Genomic DNA, 20,441 nt, shown 5'->3' on the forward strand with positions numbered 1-20,441 from the left:
TGACGCTTCCAGGACGTGACGTCACTGGACGCTGCGTTCAGGTGCTCCTCGTAGATTTAAGTTTCGTCGGTGATCCAGCTCATCTCTGTGACACAAAGGAGCCCATCTGTGTGTCCTGCAGCAAAAACATAAATGAAAAATACCACAAAATTAAAGGCTTTTTGTTTTTTATCTCCTGAGTCACAGCTACAGTTGTTATTTGACTTTACTTTGAACTTTAAACTCAACTTAGCGATCCTGTAACATCAAATTACTCTATTTATCAACCTATGAATTTTGAATGATTTTTGAACTGTGAGTGACTCATGAACTCTTGTAAATGATTTATTATTATGCCTTTCTCTGTCATTATTTACATACATTTATATATATGTATTGCCTTTGTTAATAATTTCTTATGATACTAGTTTTGTTAAAAAATGCTCTGCATTTTAATCGGCTGATGTAGTTTGTCAAAGTGAAGATGGTTTCAATTTTTAAAACTGATTTTTAAAGACTAAAAAACAGACAGACTAAAAACATTTTAAAATCAATTATCAATATTATTTTTCATTGACCAGGGACTTATTTTGGATTTAAAATCTTTCTAGGCTTTGCAGGCTTTGTCATATAAATGTAGTGGAGTAAAATGTAGCCTAGACTTATCCAATTTGTAACATAGGAGATTTTGTATTAAGCAGCATGAAATTTAAAAAATGCAGATAGTAAAGTACAAAAACCTCAGAAGTGTTCTCAAGTACAGAGTTTAAGTACATAAACTTGGTCATTATGTTTACCACTGGGTGGCGCCGCTCTGCCTTTACACTATTTCCAAAAAAACTACAGATAAAGATGAATGAAAGTGAGAGAATGACCATTGTAACCAATTTAAGGGATTAATGTGTGTCCTTGTGTGACACATAAAGGTGAGTGATTTAAAAAAAAAAGTGTTTTTTGTTGGGGTTTTTTTAAATGATGGAGAAGCTACAGTGTACTGGCGGTGTATGGAGTTACAGTTTTTTAACACCATTTTTACAGAAGCAAATCTTTAAAAATTTAAAAAGAATACAGATTGCTATTGTGCAGTCTTGGGAAATTCTGTCTTGATATCATCAAACAGAGAAAAGACGAAAATAGCCAATAAAATCATAACTATAGTCCTGCATTAAAAAGAAAACTTTAGTAAAAGCAGCAAAATAAACTTTAAGTACCAAAAGTAAAAGTACTTGTTATGCAGAATAGTCAACCAAAGTAACCAGAGGTATCAAATAAATGTGGTGCAGTAAAAAAAGTATATATACATACATATATATATATATATATATATATATATATATATATATATATATATATATATATATATATATATATATATATAGTAGTGGAGAGGTATAAAGTAGCACAAAATGGAAATACCCCGTTTTCGCTCCACCCCCTTCCCTCTAATAAATAACAAACAGTCCCTTAAAGCTATTTTATACTGTGATATCAATGATTAATAAGCTGATTAATTATTAATTAAGCTTAATTAATTAACCTGAGCAAATTGGCTTAATTTCTTTCAAAAACATGGGAAGGCAATGAGCAACGAAAGAAGAAACGACCCAAAAGTAAGCAAGAAATTAGTAAAAGTACAAGAAAATTACCTAAATAATTTTAAATATGTAATTATGATAATTATAAATATAGTTAATTTCCCTAACTAGCATTTTTGTTTTTCCCTAGACATTTTCCCCTAGCTTTTTAAAATAAAATTTTCTAAAACAACTATTTTCTGGCAATTTGTGGAATATTTCTTATCAAGTTGCTCATGGCCTTTTCCGCATCTTTTTGAAAGATATCACACATATTTGGGTTCAAGGATTAAATACTTCTGAAAGGCACCTGAAAGCAGCACGAGAAACCTGATGTTGCTCCGAGTTTCAAAGGGTTAAAGAAGAGTGGGCATGAAAGCAGTCATATATTAAATAATTTTATTTTTATATAAAATACAGAAACATATTTTCAGCATCAAACTGAACATAAAGTACGACACACACAGTGAACTCGGTGAACTTTAAATAAAGTAGAAGTGAAGGTAAAGAAACAGAAACGTTTAGAAACATACAAACAGCCAGACGGGGAGGTTTAGGCTTCAGTGCGTGTTGATTGTCTGCAGCAGTGGACATCCAAGGGTCTCCTAAAGAAACATTTAGTTTCATTGAAAAAGAAAAAAGGACACATAATAAGAGAAAATAAGAGTGATTAGCTCACTGGCATGTTGGGGGTTAAAGTCCGACAGGGGTCCACAGCTTGATGTCGGTTTAATTAGGTCGATGGTTGGCCAACAGAAGTGCAACATAACATCCAGGCTGCTATGTAGTTTAAAAAAAAAAGTGGATCTGGTGATTAAAAAAACCCATCAGCAAAGAAAAAAAATCAACGATATTCTCTTCGTGTTACCTGCATCTGCTTTTGTGGGCTCTGGTAACATTTGGAAAGAAGTTGTTTTACTGACCCTGACCACACTGTAAAATCTGACGAGTTGATTTCACTAACAAAAAAAATAAAAAATAAAAAATCTAGTAAACCGTTTGCCTTGAAAAATTAATAAATATATAATATATAGAGAATATATATTTAATAACTATACATCTCAATTTATGTTAACTTTATATCTAATTGTTAAGTTTACTTATAATTTAGTCATATTTACTTAATTTTGTGAAGTTGTTGCAAAATAAGAAAACCTTAATCAAATCTTTGAAATCTTTGATCTTTTTAGGTTTAAACAACTTCAGTAAACTATGTGTGTTTGCAATCGAGTCCATAATAAATATAAATATACATTTTATTAAATGTGTTAACAGAACTGGCAGATTTTCTAAGTTCGTCATTGGGAAAATCCATGTTGTCGTGTTTAAATTCAGTCTGACTAACTTGGTTTACTGGAGTTGCTAACACTTACAAAGAACAAGATCATTTAACTTGTCATTTTTAAGTTGAAACAACTTCACAAAACTAAGTAAATGCAGCTAAATTTTAAGTAAACCAAAAGCTTAGATATAAAGTAAACATAAATTAAGATTTATAAGTTTATTTACTTACATTTTTCAAGGCAATCAGTTTCCAAGATTATTTTAAGGGAGATCAATTTGTCAGATTTTCCAGTATAACCTTTTGTCCGCAAGCATCTTTCTCTTCCGGTAGTCCACTGTGGACCATCACAGGCCCCTAAAGGTCCATTTCATGATCTTAAGTCTCAAACATCCAAGTCTGAGTCACTGTCTGTAACTGAGAGAAGAGTTTCTCCATCTGCGCGCTCCCCGCTTTCATCTGGACTGCACTCTCCTCCACTAAGTGAACGCCCACCGTCTGGACACATTCGGTGGTGCTGCAACCTGAAAATGAAGAAAAAAAGATAAGTTAAAATGTGCAAAATTAAGTAATATGCAACAAGTTAAAATTGAAGAAAAACTTTTTTGTTCTGTTATTGTGAAAAAACAGTAAAATAAATAAATCTCTTAGCTGAACCCAAAATTAATGCTTAAAATTGATTGAAATCTTAAAAATGTATCATCAAATCAAATAATCTCCAATGCATGCATGAGAAGCAATTTACACACATCCATGCACGTTCATCCCTCACTTACACGATGGCTGACCCATACACTGACCCTTAAGTAAATTATAGTGAGAGAGAAGGGCGAAAGATCGTCCAGGTCAGACTGACAGAGGGAAAACAAAAAACCCTGCAAGCTGAATGGCCGTGCGCTTTTACGCATGAATAGCTCTTTTTACGCACAACTTTGGGCTGCCCATGGAGATAAAATTGCCTCAATGAGAGGATGCAAGAGTAAAATGGGTGATCAGTAAGGACATTGATGCATTTTGGACACATTGAGTTAGTTTCATTTTAACAGAATTTTGATACCTGCGCTTGATTAAAAGTCAAAGTCACTGACCTGTTTTTGGCTGCTGCCGCACGGTCTCTCTGTCTCCGGTTTTTGAACCAGTTCCCAACTTGAGTCGGCGTAAGTCCGGTCGCATGCGCCAGCTCCCGCTTCTTCCCGGGGTTTGGATACGGGTCCTGCAGGTACCACTCTCTTAGCAGCCCCCGCGTGCGCTCTTTGAAGCAGTGCGTCTTCTGCTCACCGTCCCAGATCGTCCTCGGTAACGGGAACTTCTTCCTCACGCGGTACTTATCAACAGGTCCGAGCGGTCGCCCCCGGAGCTTCTCTGCCTCCCGGTAGTGAGCTTCCAGCCACATCGCCTGCAGTTTACCGTGCGAGGCGCGCGTAAAGCGGTGTGTCTCCAGGATGTGATAAAGCTCGCGGAAACTCCCTGTATGATATGCCACCACGGCGCGAGCACGCTGCACGGACTCGTGCTCAGAGATGGAGTCTCGGCCGTCTGCGGTCACCGGGAGAGACCAGAGGAACCGGGCCAGCCGCTCGATGTCTCCGGTCTCCTCTAGAGTCTCGCAGACGCTGGCGATCTGCGCCGCGGAAAAACACAACCCCGGGAGAGCCAGGGGAGGACAGGCGGAGGGAGGGTCCTCCGGGGACCTGGAGCGGGACAGAGCAGGGGCCCCATCCGCAAAATGAGGCAGGAGGATCCGGGAGGCTGAGAATAAGTCGAGCGGCGATCTGAACATCATCTGGATGACGGAGTAAAGCCAGAGAGAAGGCGAAGTAAAATGACAGAAATCTGTTTAAGTCTGACTCTTTAGCTCACCTGGGAGTCAGGGAGGGACCCTGATTCTGACTCCTCATTGGACACCCTGGAGCTGATGAGCGGTTGTCATGGCAGCACTGTCAATCAAACCAAGAGGATTTATATCCCTCATTTTTAGGCTCAAGCTGGACACACAAAGTCTCTTCTGAAACGAATCTCTATTGTGAACCATTACATTAAAACAGGAAAAGGAAAAAACGTGTATTGGAACTATCAAAACTATCCTCCTCACAACACTTTAAAAATAAATGCTATGGCTTAACAAAAAAGATTCAACTTTGTTTAATAGTTCATTTTGTCTACAGGTCCCTAATAAACAGTCCTGATGGTCTGAATCTTTCCAGGCATGTTTAGTGGTCATGGGGGGAGACTTGAAATCCTGAACTCAAGGGGGAGAAAAGTTAAATTTATTGATTTAATTGACTTATTTTTTTGATGCTTTGGTATTTTTGTTTTGGTTTGTTTAGGGGGGAGGGTTGTATTTTAAAAAATCTCTTATAACTCCTTGAGTTGTAACATGATAGTTACAGTCAAAGAAAAAAACTATTGTGATATGTAAACATATGTAAATGCTGTATGCTTTCATAAATATAAATAGCTGGGAAAGAAAAAGGAAACAATATTACCTCAAGGGCCATTTACTAGCTTTTTTTCCATCAGAGCTCTAAAACAAATTAAAATGAGCAGAGGTACAAAGTGAACAAATCAAACTAGTACATGATAAAACACAGCATCATAAACAACTGTGTTACAATTGTTACAGTTTAGATTGTGAAATGTAAAAGGCACCTGAAAGCAACACAAGAAAAGTGATATTGATCCAGGTTTTAAAGGGTTAATTTGACCTCTGTCTTATAAAAGTATTAGAGAACAAATGATAATAAACAAATAGAGAGAAACGTCGTATTAAGCAGAGGAAAAATGGGATTATGATGATGATGTGCCACATTTTTCAAACAGTGAAACAGGAGTTAACCCTCGTGTTGTCCTTGGGGTCAATCTGACCCCAAATGAAATCTTTTGCTATCAAAATATAATTTTTATACTTTTGTAAACAAGGTCTATTAACCCTGAATTCCAAAAGCAAGTGAAAATGTGCGGTAATGGGTTGGACTGAAGTAAGACTAAAGGTGCTACACAGAATTGATTGACAATTTATACAATATGTTTTAAATAACGGTCAAAACAGGGCGGGGACAGAATGACCCCAGAGGACAAAAAGTGTATGGCAATCGGGAGGACATTACATCCTGAAACAAAACAGACATCACTGTCTGCTATCAGCTAAATCCCATAACCTCAGCGGCCCTGTCGGTAAGCTGCTTGCATCATTAATAGCAGTAATGTGGACGGTGTGATCACACGGACCTGAAAGCGTATGTTTCTCTAAGTGGTGTCCCTCCACTCTAATCACTTTCTCATCACTTTTCTATTCTCTAATATCCATAAGTTCAGAGATAAGCTGCAGCTCCGGCTCCATTCTGTTACCTTGGATTAGCATCGCAGTCCACACAGCCTGCTAACATTAGTCTAATAGAGCAGCGTATTCAATCAGCATTAACACATTCTGGTTGCGCTGGGCCATATGCTTTGGAGTGTGGCATCCTTTGTGTAGAGTTGTTTGTGTGGATCAAATGAAAAAAATTTGATGCGACTTTTAAGTGGACCGGATGTTGGGAAAGGTGGGTCCCGGTAAACCGTAAACCCATACGGCAAATAAGTTTGAATGTATAAAATATAAATTCTCTTCAGTCACACACAAGAGACATGGCAAATGTGAGCTGTATTGGGCGTGAAAAAGGGGGTCACCCAGCTTAAAAGGGTTAATGCCAATTACGCCAACAGACAGATGTCCCTGCATGGTGGTGTGAGGAGTCGTGTGCCAGTTTTTCACCCCAGATGATGCATGGTTGTGGTAATCTCTCCATCCTTTATTAAATCAAATCAAATAAGCTTCATAATAATGACGGGTCAGAGTGAGCATACTCTAAAAGGAGACATTAACAGATGATTTGAAAATGGAAAAAATATAGGGGAGTGGAGTTAAAAAAAAAAAAAGAGCCCACTCTTCATCTGTGCTTGAGTCCAGCATTTCCAGAAAACATTAGCCACCACTAGCATAACAAAGCCAATTTTTAAACTGAACTTTTGATGGCTGAGTGGTATTGTGTGTGATGTGGGCACCAAGTGTAAAAGAGGAATAATGAACAACAACAGATCTTACTTTCTGCAGTTTTCCAAAATTCAATGGAAAAATCCCATTGGCCTTTTGACAAGGGAACCAGGGCGAAGTTAGCTTCTGGGTTGGCCTACAGGAAAATATCATCCCCAGGGCACTATACAGCAGTGTCCAAATTCATTCACCACTTCCTACTCACAGTCTGGGGAGTCCTGTGAAGAGGACTCTACAGTGAGCTAACTGGCACATGACAAAAAACACTTTCGGACACTTCTTGGTCATTTTCGCTGAACCGTTAATTGTGCCATTGCTGTCTCACAACTGAACCTCGCCTTATATATTATATATTTATGTATATTCGTGATAAACACATGATACTGCTGTCCACATCTACATATTATGTAACAATCAGGAGAAAACAAACACTTAACAGTACAGTTCTACAGACATATTCACAAAAAATGTTGAATAACGATGATCAACAACGACAAATGTAGCGCCAGAGAAAGCTGTGTCGGTGTCAGTTTAGTTTCTCTTTTTCTTGCATTCACATCAAGTGGCTCATTCTGCTCTACTTGAGATGCTCGAGTCTACAGAGCAGCCTGTTTCTGTGTGTGTTTTCACAGCAGAAACAATGGACGAACACACAACGGGCTCTGAGTGACAGTCATGGCCAGGGCTCCTTGGAAAGACGTTCTCTAAATGAAGCAGGAAGAACGCACCAAACATACTTGAGGAAACATGCTCGAGGTGTGTGTGTTGTGGTGATGGGGGGGCAAGTGTGTAGTAATGGTGACAATTAAGTTAATTCAACTACATCTCCTTTCAGCGACAGGACAATTAGCGGGGAGGAGGAGGGAAAGCGGAGGTGGATGACACTTCCAGGGTGGCTGGAGGAACACAGCGAGGATACCAAGTGAATCGCCTCCCGCGTCTCCTTATCCCCCGTAAACAAAAGCCCTGCTCCTAATTAACCTCTCCTCTGACCTCCACAACTTAACACTGACCTCTTAAGCCCTGAGACTTTAACCCCCTCACCCGGTCTCATGGAAGAGGCCGTGTAGCCCCCCTCACTCCCGGCAAAGCCTCCTCCTCGTTAAGCCACTAATCACTTCCTGAGTCTTTGTTGTGCTTTTGTGCTCTTACAGGGATCCAGGACAGTTTGGTGCACAATGGTACCGAAAAAGCAGGGAGGAGGGGGGTCAGGGATTGTGGCGGGGTTGACAGGGATGAAAATTAACATGTGGAGAAAGTGGGAGGATTTTTTATACATATAGTTTCTGGTAGTCAATTAATCAATTAGTTGGTTTCCAGGAGGGTAATTCATTTTAAAATCTTGCTGCTTGTCTATAAATCACTCTCTGGCTATAGGCTCCCAAATATATCTCTGAAACCCTTGTGACATCTAGATCCTTCTAGGACCCTCAGGACATCTGGGGACGGCCGTCTGACCGTCCCAAGAGTTAGAAGTAAACATGGTGAAGCAGCGTTTTGTTATCATGCAGCACAGATCTGGAATAACCTCCCAAACGACAAGCCCCATCCTTAGATTGAGCAGCTTATATCGACATTGGACACAGGTCCTCGTCTACAGAGATCGCTATGTTGCACCACTATGTTTCTACAGTAGCTCAAAATGGACAAACCAACCACATTTTCAAGTTGGCTACCACAGTTAGCAACCCCTCCATGAGAATCAGAAAACCATTGTTTGTTTTTACGGGAAACTACGTAGAAACCTCAGCAAGAGCGACTGAAGAGGGATCCCTCTCCCAGGACAGACAGACGTGCAATAGATGTCATAAATAACAATTAAATTACAACGATGATAAATCCCCTTAAATCTTCAAACTGCTCCTTAAATATGTAGCTACAACCAGGAGTTAGCTTAACTTAGCAAAAAGACTTATATCTTGTTTATTTAATCTGTACAAAAAAACAAAAGTCCCCGTCACACATGCAATGCAACCCTGGATTTTTCTGGATGTTACCCTGCTGTATGTGAGAAAAACAAATGTCCATATCGGTTGGACCGGACATTAAACAGTCTTTATCCTGCCTGCTCCCTGGTACAAAGTCTAGGAAATGTCCAAATGTACAATTCACAGCAAGCAAGTGGGCGTGTTTATGACGTTTCTATCATACAACTGGTGTGAAACGGCAAGAATAAAAAACATCCAAGGGTAAAGAAGAGGAGTCATTTACACAAAAACGCCAACAGAAATGTCTAACTGGAAATATAACGTGATTCTGATGGCAAGACTGGCACCAAAATCATCCGACAAATTCAAGGAACAGCAGGAGACACGTTTGTTTGACTAAATTGCAAACCAGCTACATGAGCGTGGTGTAATCCATGTTATGTCTGGACGCTCTTCTTAGGTGCAACCAGGTAGAACGTAACCAGATATTGCCAGATATACACGAGAAGATGGCTTAAATTGATTGTGGCAAATTTCCATTGTTGGGATGATGTGAGTATAGTGTCCATCACCACCTAAAGAGACTTTTGGGCAACCAACAATAAAAGAGGCTTTGCATACAACAAACCCTGGACTTTCACCCGGAAGCCCGCTGTTTGCTTCCCACATGAATATGGACTCAAACTATGTTTTTTTTCTTAACCTAACCACGTACTTGTGTTGGAAATAAATGTAAATACGAGGTGTTTTACTACCGTTGTAAGTTTATTTTTATAAAAACCGTATCTACATAATGAGCACAAACTGTCAATTTCTTGTGCATCTTAACAGGTGTAAATTGACACGCTGTCCCAGAATGACAACTTGGGATGACAAAATGACAAAACTATTCCTTAATTGAAAAACACAATGCTGGTTCCAGCGTCTCAAATATGAAGATTTTTTCCATTAATATAACTTTAAATTTAGTTTTGAAGTGTCAGATTGATTAAGATGAAGTTTTATTAGTTTAGATTTGTCAGATATCAAATTATTGATGAATGCAAAAAATAAGTGGAAAGTTGTAAATCTTCCTAATTACCACACAAATGCTGGTCCAAGGAGAGAAAAGCTGGCTGCACACATTAACAGATGGATGTGTCTTTGCGTTGTGTGTGTGTGTGTGTGTGTGTGTGTGTGTGTGTGTGTGTGTGTGTGTGTGTGTGGTCAGTCACCTTTTGACCACATCTTGACCTCTGTCACCGTAAACTGAGGAGGACAGGTACTCCAGTAACTGTACCTGGGCAACTAATCCTGCCCCCCTGATTGGTTTGTAACTCAATACCTCCAAGTTAATCCTGCTACTTGTATTAGTAAGGCAGTAGTCCAGCTGTGTGTGTGCTGAAACAGCTGGAGAATTTATTTATTTTTTTATTTATTTTTTTTTTTAGAAAGACAAACATGAGCACACATATAAACACCTAACCAAACACAAACACACACACACAGATGCTCCCCGACAATCATCTAAACATGACAGATGGGTGACGAGTATGGACATTAAAGTACAAACACCTACTGATGAATAAACAAAATAATCAGATAATTTGACTAATAATTCATCTTATGTGCTGCGCTGTATTCAGCCTATAGATTAGGACGTATGGGCCAGATGTGAAAACAGCGATAACATCGTTATCCTGTGTTTGTTAGTGTCATCTCACCACGCGGTGAGATTTTCATTAATAGCTTGAATGACACAAACACAGCAGCTGACAAACAAACCCCAGCGGCCAAAAATACAAACAGCTGGAGCCTCAACAAACGTCTGACTGTCACGGTCATACAGATGTGAAGACACACAAGCATATACTGCACACACAACTAACACTCATGCAGACCTAGTGGGTTAAAGGCACAGTTCACCCCACAATAAATAAATAGATATTTTACCTGATTCCCATAGTGCTATTTATCAGTCTAGATCAGTGATACTCAACTCATGGCCCACGAGCCAAATCTGGCACCTGATAAGGCGCCGGGTGGCACCCAAATATTTTCTAATCCACAATAAAAATAAAGTGATTCACACTGGGAATTGTTTTTGTACTTTTGAAGTACCAGAGTGCAAAAAGAGCATCAAAATAGAGCTTGTTTATAAAAAAGGGCAAATGAAGGATCCCCACAGCCCCTGACAGAGGTCCTAACTAAGCCCCTAATGTCCTAAAATCCTCGAAACATCAGAAAATCCTCGAAACATCCAAAAAATCTAAGAACTGTCCTAAAATCCTAGAAATGTTGTTGATTTCCTAGATATTTCCTAAAATCCTAGAAATGATGTTAAATCCTAGAAATTTACAAAAATCCGATAATATCCTAGACATGTCAAAAAAAACCCTAAAACATCCTAAAATCCTACAAATGTCCTAAAATCCTGGAAACATGTATGAGACTGCTGTGACTGGCCCCTTGTCTTTTGCTCCTTTTTGCAAAAGTGGCCCCAGAGCAAAATGAGCTGAGGATACCTGCTTTAAGAAGTAAACGTTTGCCTTTGTTCTAAATTTAGTTTGAAAAAGACTGTGTGCATTTCATGACAACTGTAATTTCCTAAGATAAAAATAACATTATTTTGAAAAGAGACAATGCATGCATCAAGCATAAATTGGCACAGTGTCCCTGAAGTTCCTAAACTGATGCGGGGGGTACCATGGGCGTCATACAGTATTTTGCCTTTGACCAACAGTCAGTATTTGACAATTCGGGAGTAAAATGTGCTGGATTAACTACATGCAATTTAGCTAAATGGACCTTCTGCACCGGATAACCAGTGACGTGCAGCTTTTTTTTGGACTACACAACAAAGATGTGTATGTGTTTCTACTTTAGAGAAGAAAATGAATGATGGGAGGTTTAAGTGGTGGCAGAGGTAAAATAAAGGGAACGCTTGAAGAGATAGATACAAAAATGGAACAAAGATGTGGAAACCTAAAGCCACAAGAGGATGAAATGAAGTTGGGATCATGATGAGTGAAAAGAGGAGGAAAAAGAGGCAAAGAGAGAGGAGGGTTGGCTCAGATGGAGGGAGAGGGGGGAGGAGGCTGTCCTGTCTGGTGTGGTTTGGGGTAATCTGGTCTAATCTGCTGCATGTTAACCTATCTGAGCAGCAAGAGCCAGATTATCCCTCTAACAATGGCCACACGCTCATCTGCTAAATTACTCCACTCAAAATCATATGCTAAGACACACTAACACACACGAACGAACGAACGAACACACACACACACACACACACACACACACACACACACACACACACACACACACACACACACACACACACACACACACACACACACAGAGCTTTCAGGGGGCCATCAGTGTATTATATTTCATTCTGTTTCACTGTGTATGGATATTGCGCACCTTTGAGCTCACATTTGGAGCCTTCAAATCAAATTCAGAGGCGCCCCGTTCAGAATTCCCCGGTCAACATTTCTCTTGCCCCAAGGTTACAGCCACGAGTGAAAAATCCTTCGCTGTGAAAAGAGAGAGAGTGGGTGGAATAAGAGGAAGAACTCGAGTGAAAGCACAGGAGCAGGTGAAAAAAAAAAAAAAACGAGTAGAAAGAGAAACACTGCTAGCATTTTCCTCCCTGCTAACAAAGCAATTGGTTTTTCTATTGGCACATGTGCTTCAGCGCGTCGGGGTCAAATAGGTCAGCTGACCTTGAGGTGTAGAGAGCACAAACAACCACTGGCACTGAACACCTTCATCGCCCTTTCAGCAGAGGATGGAATAAACAAGACGCTTAAACAGCCGCAATACATACATATATATTATAGAAAATATTATAGAAAGGCTGCAACACGAGGCAAGTTCGGTGTTACCACGTATGCGCCCTGTAAATGGAGTTTCTGAAGCAGCTGCAGCTTCTTCAACAGCTCCAGGTTACAGGTTGAGGACTGAAAAGCTTTTCGCAGAAGCTGCTATCCATTCAAATAATAGAAGGAAGAAGGACAAAAGAAAAAGGAAAGCCAGTACGTGATGGGTTTAGTGCTGCACCTAAAGATTATTTTTTCAATAAATCGATGAATCTATCGATTTTTTTTCTTAATTGATCGAACTATTATTTTTTTATTGCTCGATTAATATAACAACGAATTTACTGAATATAACATTTTACAACTTGTCAAACATTGCAGGGCATTATTCCCCAACAAAAATAGCCCAGGCTTAACTGGTAATCTGTGTTTTACAGTCTGATATAAAATCTCGCCAAAATAAAATTAATGCCAACGCTTGGTCCACTCAAGTAAAACGAATGTAGTGCATCTACATTTAGCAATCCAACAGCAAAATAAATAAAATAATGTAAAATTCACACTTTTAGGAGGAGTAACAAAACAGTTACTCTTTGTTACAGTAACAAACCGAAAATCTAGAAGTCCAACAAAACATCTTACAGCAAAAATAGTGCAATTTGAATAAGAGTATAACTTTTCTCTTACATGCATAATTATAAATAGTACATTCTTTCTGCATCAGAATAGTCCAGCCTTAACCAGGCGTAAAGGCAAATCGCCTGCTGTATTTTCATATTTGAAAGCACATATTCCACTCATTTATGATTTTGTGCATGCTCCTGCACAGCTGACAACCCCATCCTGTAAAAGTTTCAAATTAAAATGCATTGTATCAGCAACTGATGGCATTCTGTCCAGAGACACAGTCAGATAGCTTTTGTTTTGAAAGGGAAGCAAGGAAGTTGAGGTAAAACAAACATCTTTGTATTTCCTCATCTCTGTGACAGAGGCAGACTTTAAACTGCAGTGTAAAGTGGTATCGAGTCAACAAAGGCGAGCATCACATTAAAAAAAATGGTGAGCCACCGTTTTCCTAAATGTTCTGCAGCTGACAAGCAGCTCAGACACGCCTGATATGGCAATTCACTCAACATTTGTTGAGATATTTCAGTATGGGAAAAGTGGCAAACTGGCCAAAATTGTGAAATCAAAGGAGCAGTAGATCAGTGTTTCTTTGACTCATCTTGTTTTGATTCATTTCATGTTCTTACACACAAACAAATCAAAGTGAACGAGATAAAAGATGAACCTCAGAGGGGTGCACAAACACAGTTTAACAGGTCAGAGTCTATTGTTTGGTAATATCAGGCTTAAACTGGATACACTGGTTGAATCAGTGAGAGGGTGCAACCTGCACCCCGCCATCATCAAATTAAATTCAGCCCTTTCACCCCCCCAAACACACACACATCATACACACCACTAACATCATAATATATTTGGATCGCTCATTCACACTTTAACACACACACACACACACAAACACGCTCTGCAATCCCATAATCCCACTCCAGATTGAGAACACCTTTAAGATACGATGTGATTATGATTAGGGATTATGATCAAATTATGATAGAGTGACAGATTAGACAGCGCGTGTCTCTGTGTGTGTGTGTGTGTGTGTGTGTGTGTGTGTGTGTGTGTGTGTGTGTGTGAATGCAGCAGACACACTCATTTATTAAAATGTGCTTCTTAACACGACATTCCTGTGTTATTTGATATTAAGTAGAGAAGCAGATTTTTTTTAAAACAAAAAAAGATACAAAAAAATACACTTATGATGTAGGCAGAATCATTTTTGTCTTCAAATAGTAGAAATTGCAGATGCGGATTAACACCTAAATCAAATATATAGCTCCTTCACAAGAGGCCTCTCTGATTACCAAACCTCATGAAAACTATGTTTACTTTAGTGATATTCACAAGTTTATCAATGCTTAGTCCAGACTGAAATATCTAAACAACTACTGGATGGTTAATCGTGAAATTTTGTACAGACATTCATGGTCACCCAAGAATGAATCCCAATGACTTTGGTGATCCAGTTTTGTCCTCTAGCACCACGCTGAGGTTTTGTTTTGTTTTTTTGTGTGTGAATTCAGTACAAATATTTAAGTTACCCTCAGGATAAACTGAAATAACTTTGGTCATGCCTTAACCTTTCATCCAGCACCATCATCAGTTCAAAATTTTAATGTGTATAATACTTTGGCTTACGAATTAGTACATTTACATGCATTCGTTAGACTATTGGTCGGCAGCCTATAATGTCAGTTATGAGAGGGGCTAATGAGTTGTATGGGGTAAATACAGAATTTTAAATGAGAAACTGCTTTATTCTGTGTTTTTACAGGTTTAAACCAGCTGTTCTGTTTGTTCTTGGAGAGGGATTTGGCTCTCAGTAAAAAAATCCTTAACAATGAATACAACAAATTCTAACCAGGAGAAGTTTCAGCTGGTTGTAATATGCAATCCTCACCACTAGATGTCGCTAAATTCCCCACTACAGCGGGGCTAAAGAGCCGCATGCAGCTCTGGAGCTACAGGCTGCTGACTCTTTCCATTAGGTGGATGTTTTTGTCCAAAGTGACGTAAAGCTCACAAGAGACGGAGGAAGTTGTCAGTCCACAACTGTTACACCCCGTCACCAGTGTGTGTAACACTGGGCCATTAAGTCAACAGCCTCCAGCAACTGGTTCATGTTCACAGGTTGATTGTGTGAATGCAATCATCAGTTTTACAGTGGCACCAGGATTACGTGCAATAATATATGCAAATTAACAACCATGTAGCCTTTAAATGTTTATTTGGTTGTATCAGACACAGCAGGTTTGTGTTTGTGAACACATATTAATAACCAGATAATCAGACTGACTTACCATGTTGTTGCACTTAACTTACAGGATATGAGTCACTGAAGTTATCTGGAGATGTGGGCGACAATGCAGACTAATATATTCCATATTTTTCATAACATACAGGCAGCTTGAATTCTGCTTTTTGCACTTTGCACATTATTTATGCAGGTACATCACACTGTGGATATACAGTACAGTATGTACTCTGCTAACCCACTGTAATCCTGTGGACAATTTCCAAGACTGATAAAGACATCTTTTTATACAATTAACTGCACTTACTGAATATACTTGAACTTATTAGTTTTTCTACGATTTCTACAATCTCTGCTCTTCCTTGAACAATTGTTTGTGAGCAAATTTAATTTTTAATTTCAAATACAGTATCTACTCTGTAACAGCAGTGGAAGAAGTACTCAGGAGTTTCAGTTAGTTGCGATCTGCAACCTCCTCACTAGATGTCACTAAAATCCGGACCAGGGATACTCAATTTGCTTTACTTTGGGGCCACTTTCGCAAGATGACAGGAGGCCAGGAGCCAGTCGCAGCAGCTCCATATATGTTTCTAGTACTTAAGGACATTTCTAGGATTTTTGGACGTGACAACCTTACTGCTAGATGCCATTATTATTTTGTTCAGCTAATCTAAATATACAAAATAACTAGTAGTAACTAAAGCTATCAGACTAATTTTCTGACATTTTCAAAATCACACAATGGAAATAGTTATGTACAGTGCAAGCAGCGAATCTAAATGTTGTCAGTGCAGTACTTGAGTAAATGTTACTTTCTGCAAATGCTCTGTACTACTCATATATGCTGCTACTACCCCCCCGAGAATTGAGAAAGCACCTACATACCTTACTGTTGACCTACCTCAAGAAAAAGTTTGCGTATGTTCTCTTCTCCGTAGAGGTCAAAGGTCAGGGTCGGTTTACCGAGCAGGATCCCTGGAGCTGCCGGGACTTCAGGATCTTAGACTTCTTCAAACTGCTGCTCTCACTGTAACACAATTTTTGCCATGAAAAAATGTAACAGTCATCAAAGGGCAACACTGGGACAAAACAAGTCAGTTAAAAAAGGAAATGATGTGGGCTGCAGCTTTCCAATTAACCTTTAACACAGCCATGTTTTTAAATTTGGCTGTATCACAACAGAGGTTCAGCTTTATCCGACTCTCTCTGTTTCCTACAGGCTCAGTCAACTCTGGGTTTTTCAACTATTTCATGTAAGTGTTTGTGTAAAAGAGGACAAACAACATCATCAAAACCATGAACAAGATTCTTAGTATTATATCAAAAGGTGTCACCGGCGGGGAAATTGCTGCAGTGATGTTCAAAAAGTTGAAATGTCTCCAGTATAATCACACAATTTGACTGGAATAGAGAAACACTGAGAAAAATATCAAAAGTAAGGCTATAAATGTCTTAAATTTGTTTGGTTTTTTTTTCTTTTTTCTGTCTTATAACCTCCTTTGAACATAAAATGTCAAAATATAATAGAAGCCAAAGAACAGAGGACAAAAGAGAGTTGACGCCTGACAAGGTGTCTGTCTAAATAAAATGCTACATTTATAATTGACTGGGAGCTAATTAAAAGTGTAATTGTCTTTTCTCAAATTAAAGACAACAGCAGGTGTGCATATCATCACAAATTCACTTTGTTATTCTGAGCTTCACTAATGTAATAGTGTGAATCCATCTGTAGACACGGTCAGATCCTGCTGGGAATGTAAAAAGCAATTTGCAGCTTTAATTTTCTACAATGTGGCAATTATAGCTCAGTTTGTTTTTAAGTTTGACATGGAAAACCTGGAATGATTGAGTAATTGCACTGACTTATTAAATGAAGTACTTAAGTCACTTAATTAACCTATATCTACATCTGTCTATGTCACGTCTTTTTTTGCCATCAGATCCTCTTGGATGTGTTGACATTTTTCTCCCAGAATTCTTGTTTTTTAATATTTTTTATTGTTTAAGATTAATGTGCTAATTGGCTGACTAGTGTCTTGAATCCATAGTGTCCATCTTCAAGTTTCCCTTTTTTAATGACAAACGCTGACTACCGCCGCCTGCTGGTTTCTGAAGTTTTTTCATCTTAGCAAATCTTGGCGATGCAACAGTCGGCCTTTGTCATGAAAAGTTTGACTACTTTGATGTCAGTTTCATATGTAAGGGCCAGTGGCGATTTTAGTTATAAAAATTCTGGTGGGGCCACACAATGCCCACACAACAAATTTGACTTCACCAACATCAAATACTCAAGATCAAAACAACACCAACATGAGGACAATACAATGCAAAACTCACGCCATGAACGGCGCACTGCTAATACATGACAGTCAACATACGAGTCCGCCACACATTTTGAATAATAGTGGCCTTCATAGTGGCTCCTGAGCCTGGAGTCTCCCCAAAATGCACCTAAAAATGCCGACCTGCCGGACTCGTCATGTCCACGCAGGGCAATTTCGCACTTTCCACAAAGTTGTATGCATTTTATAATTATACCGAGAACATACCTGTGTCTCTCAGTCGGTTGGTTGTGTTGTTAAATGTCGCGTCTGTACGCACTGTCAAGCTGCGATGCGACATTTGTGGTTCCCAAAAAGCCTTATAGCATTGTCCACATGCGATGCACAGCTCTCGCGTTTTACTAGCCTTTCTAAAAGATGTTTAAGTCTTTAAATCCAGTTGTTGTCCAGGCGGTTTCCCCTCCGAAAATGAGACAAAACAGGGCTTTTTTTTTGCTGTGCTAGCGGTTAGCCATGTCTTTCTTTTGAACCTGTTCAATGATTTTATCTTTTTCCTCTTGAGATATGATGAAGTCATCTGGTCGATGCGGTCCCAAATGTTTAATTTCCAGTTTCTGCTTTAAACCGCACAGTAGTTAAATAGTCCACACGATTCATTATAACATAAAAAGGCCTACATATCAGTCCCTGCTTAGCTAAAGTAAGCTAGCAATACCTGCACGGTACCTGCCCTCGCGCCTGTCAAATCAACCAATGGGAATGCGTCGAGCACGCGCACGCGGCATGCACGCGCAGTTGTTTGTCCGGAAACGCGAATAGTTTATAATACATTTATACAATACAATACGTTTATAATACAGTGGCAGCATCAGGCTAAAAGACAAAACTACACACTACTACACAACAACAACAAAAAAATAATAATCTTGAGAGTAAATTGCATAGCAAGCATTTCATAAAGTAGACAAAGCTGGATTTGCTATTAATTTAAAGACATAAAAAAGCCTGTAATCTCCCAATGCACAGCAGCGCCCGCTGGTGGAGCCCCACAGGCCCCTAATGTAAAAACGCCACTAGTGTAAACAAATGCAGTCTATGGTAAGGACATTTGACAAGTGACATTTTCTTGCTTCAAAACGGCAATTCACAAACCAGTTTGTGAAGTCATAGTTGCTACGTCCACTTCTTTCATCCAGTCATGTCGTGGGAACTTTGACTTCACTTTTCCAGCCATCTGATTGTATTTGTGATACAGGTATCTGAAAGTGGGAAAGAAATAGGCCACAGACTGTACACAAACATCCAGAGATGACATAAGCCCAATACCAAACTCTCTCATGGTTGAAACAAAAGTGACTTATAGCTGGTAAAATATTTAGCTTAAAGAAATAAATAGACTTTTTAAACGGTTAGCCAAAAGTAATAATCTGTTAACAGCAACTGCCAAACAGCTGAAATAGCATTGGTTAGCAAAGAGTAATGAATAAACTGTAGTTAGCTAAAACTAACTAATAAACAGTTGAAATAGGCATGCTTTATTTGGGTAAAAATAATGATTAAACTGTTGAAATAGATAAGAATTAATGAATTAACCGTTTAAATTGTTAGCCAAAGGTATTGGCACATGGTTGAAATAGCATAAGTTAGCGAAAAATAATGAATAATGGTTGAAACAGTTAGCTAAAAGTAAATGATTAGCAGTTAAATTAGTTTTAGTTAGCTAAAAGTAATAAAGCTATTGAATTAGTAAGTGTCAACAGTTGAGAGAGCACTGGTTAACTAAAAATAATGATTAAACTGTTGAAATAGATTAAAAAAAATAATTAATGGTTGAAATAGTTAGCTAAAAGCACTTGAAAGATGGTTGAATTACCATTAGTTAGCTTAAAAAATAATAAATAATGGCTGAAACCATAGACTGTATGTAATATCTTTATTTACAGTCTATGGTTAAAAAGTTAGCTAAAAGTAACTGATAAGCGGTTGAAAAGGCATTAGTTAGTTAAAAGTAATAAACTGTTGACATGGTAAGCTAACTGTAACTGGCAAACTTTTGAAATATCATTAGCTGGCAAATACGAATGAATAAACTGTTGAAACAGTTCATTAAAATGAACTAATATGTTGTTGAAATAGCATTAGTTAGGTAAAAATAATGATTAAACTGTTGAAAGATATAAAAATAATGAATGGTTTAAATAGCTTAAAGAAATTGACATGGTGATTGAAATAGCATTAGTTAGCTAAAAATAATGAATAATGGTTTAAACAGTTCAAAAATAACTGATAAGTGATTGAAATGGCTTTAGTTGGCCAAAAGAAATAAACTGTTGAAACAGCCAACAGTAACTAAAAATGGTGGAAATAGCATTATATAGCTAAAGATACTGAACAGTGGTTGAAATGGCATTAGTAAGCTAAAAGTAATAAAATTGTTGAAATAGTTAGCCAACAATCATGTATAGATGTTGAGATAGCACAATTTAGCTAAAAGCAATGAGTAAACTGTTGAAATAGCTAACAGTAACTGACATATTTCTGAAATACTTGTTTACATTGGGGCCTCGGCAGTTTGTAAAGCATGAGTTTACTTCTGCCACTCCATCTTGAGGGCCACCTGGAGGGCGGATGACCCCCAAAATAAACGTGAAACCCTACCCTACGCAGACGCACTCAAAATTGAGTCAT

The 20,441-nt window shown here is 38.5% G+C and overlaps 1 protein-coding gene across 1 annotated transcript; it reads right to left on the bottom strand.

The window, feature by feature from the left end:
• Window positions 1-1,938: 1,938 nt before the first annotated feature.
• LOC121958375 (homeobox protein SIX3) lies at window positions 1,939-19,055 on the bottom strand. The gene is made up of 4 exons (XM_042507268.2): window positions 18,021-19,055; window positions 16,373-16,498; window positions 3,924-4,618; window positions 1,939-3,359 (listed from the first exon to the last, which is right to left on the bottom strand). Exons 3-4 carry the CDS (start codon window positions 4,616-4,618, stop codon window positions 3,221-3,223), a joined length of 834 nt encoding a protein of 277 aa, XP_042363202.1. The 5' UTR covers window positions 16,373-16,498; window positions 18,021-19,055; the 3' UTR covers window positions 1,939-3,220.
• Between the last annotated feature and the right edge of the window lie 1,386 nt (window positions 19,056-20,441).

The sequence above is a fragment of the Plectropomus leopardus genome, chromosome 19 (genome assembly GCF_026936395.1).
Source record: "Plectropomus leopardus strain MGB_pleo_1.0 chromosome 19, ASM2693639v1, whole genome shotgun sequence".
NCBI lineage: Eukaryota > Metazoa > Chordata > Actinopteri > Perciformes > Serranidae > Plectropomus > Plectropomus leopardus.

Coding starts and splice junctions, on each gene's coding strand:
- LOC121958375 (XM_042507268.2), bottom strand. CDS start 4,618: ATGATGTTCAGATCGCCGCTCGACTTATTCTCAGCCTCCCGGATCCTC. Junction 3,360..3,923: donor GCGGCAGCAGCCAAAAACAG/GTCAGTGACTTT, acceptor CTTCATTTTCAG/GTTGCAGCACCACCGAATGT.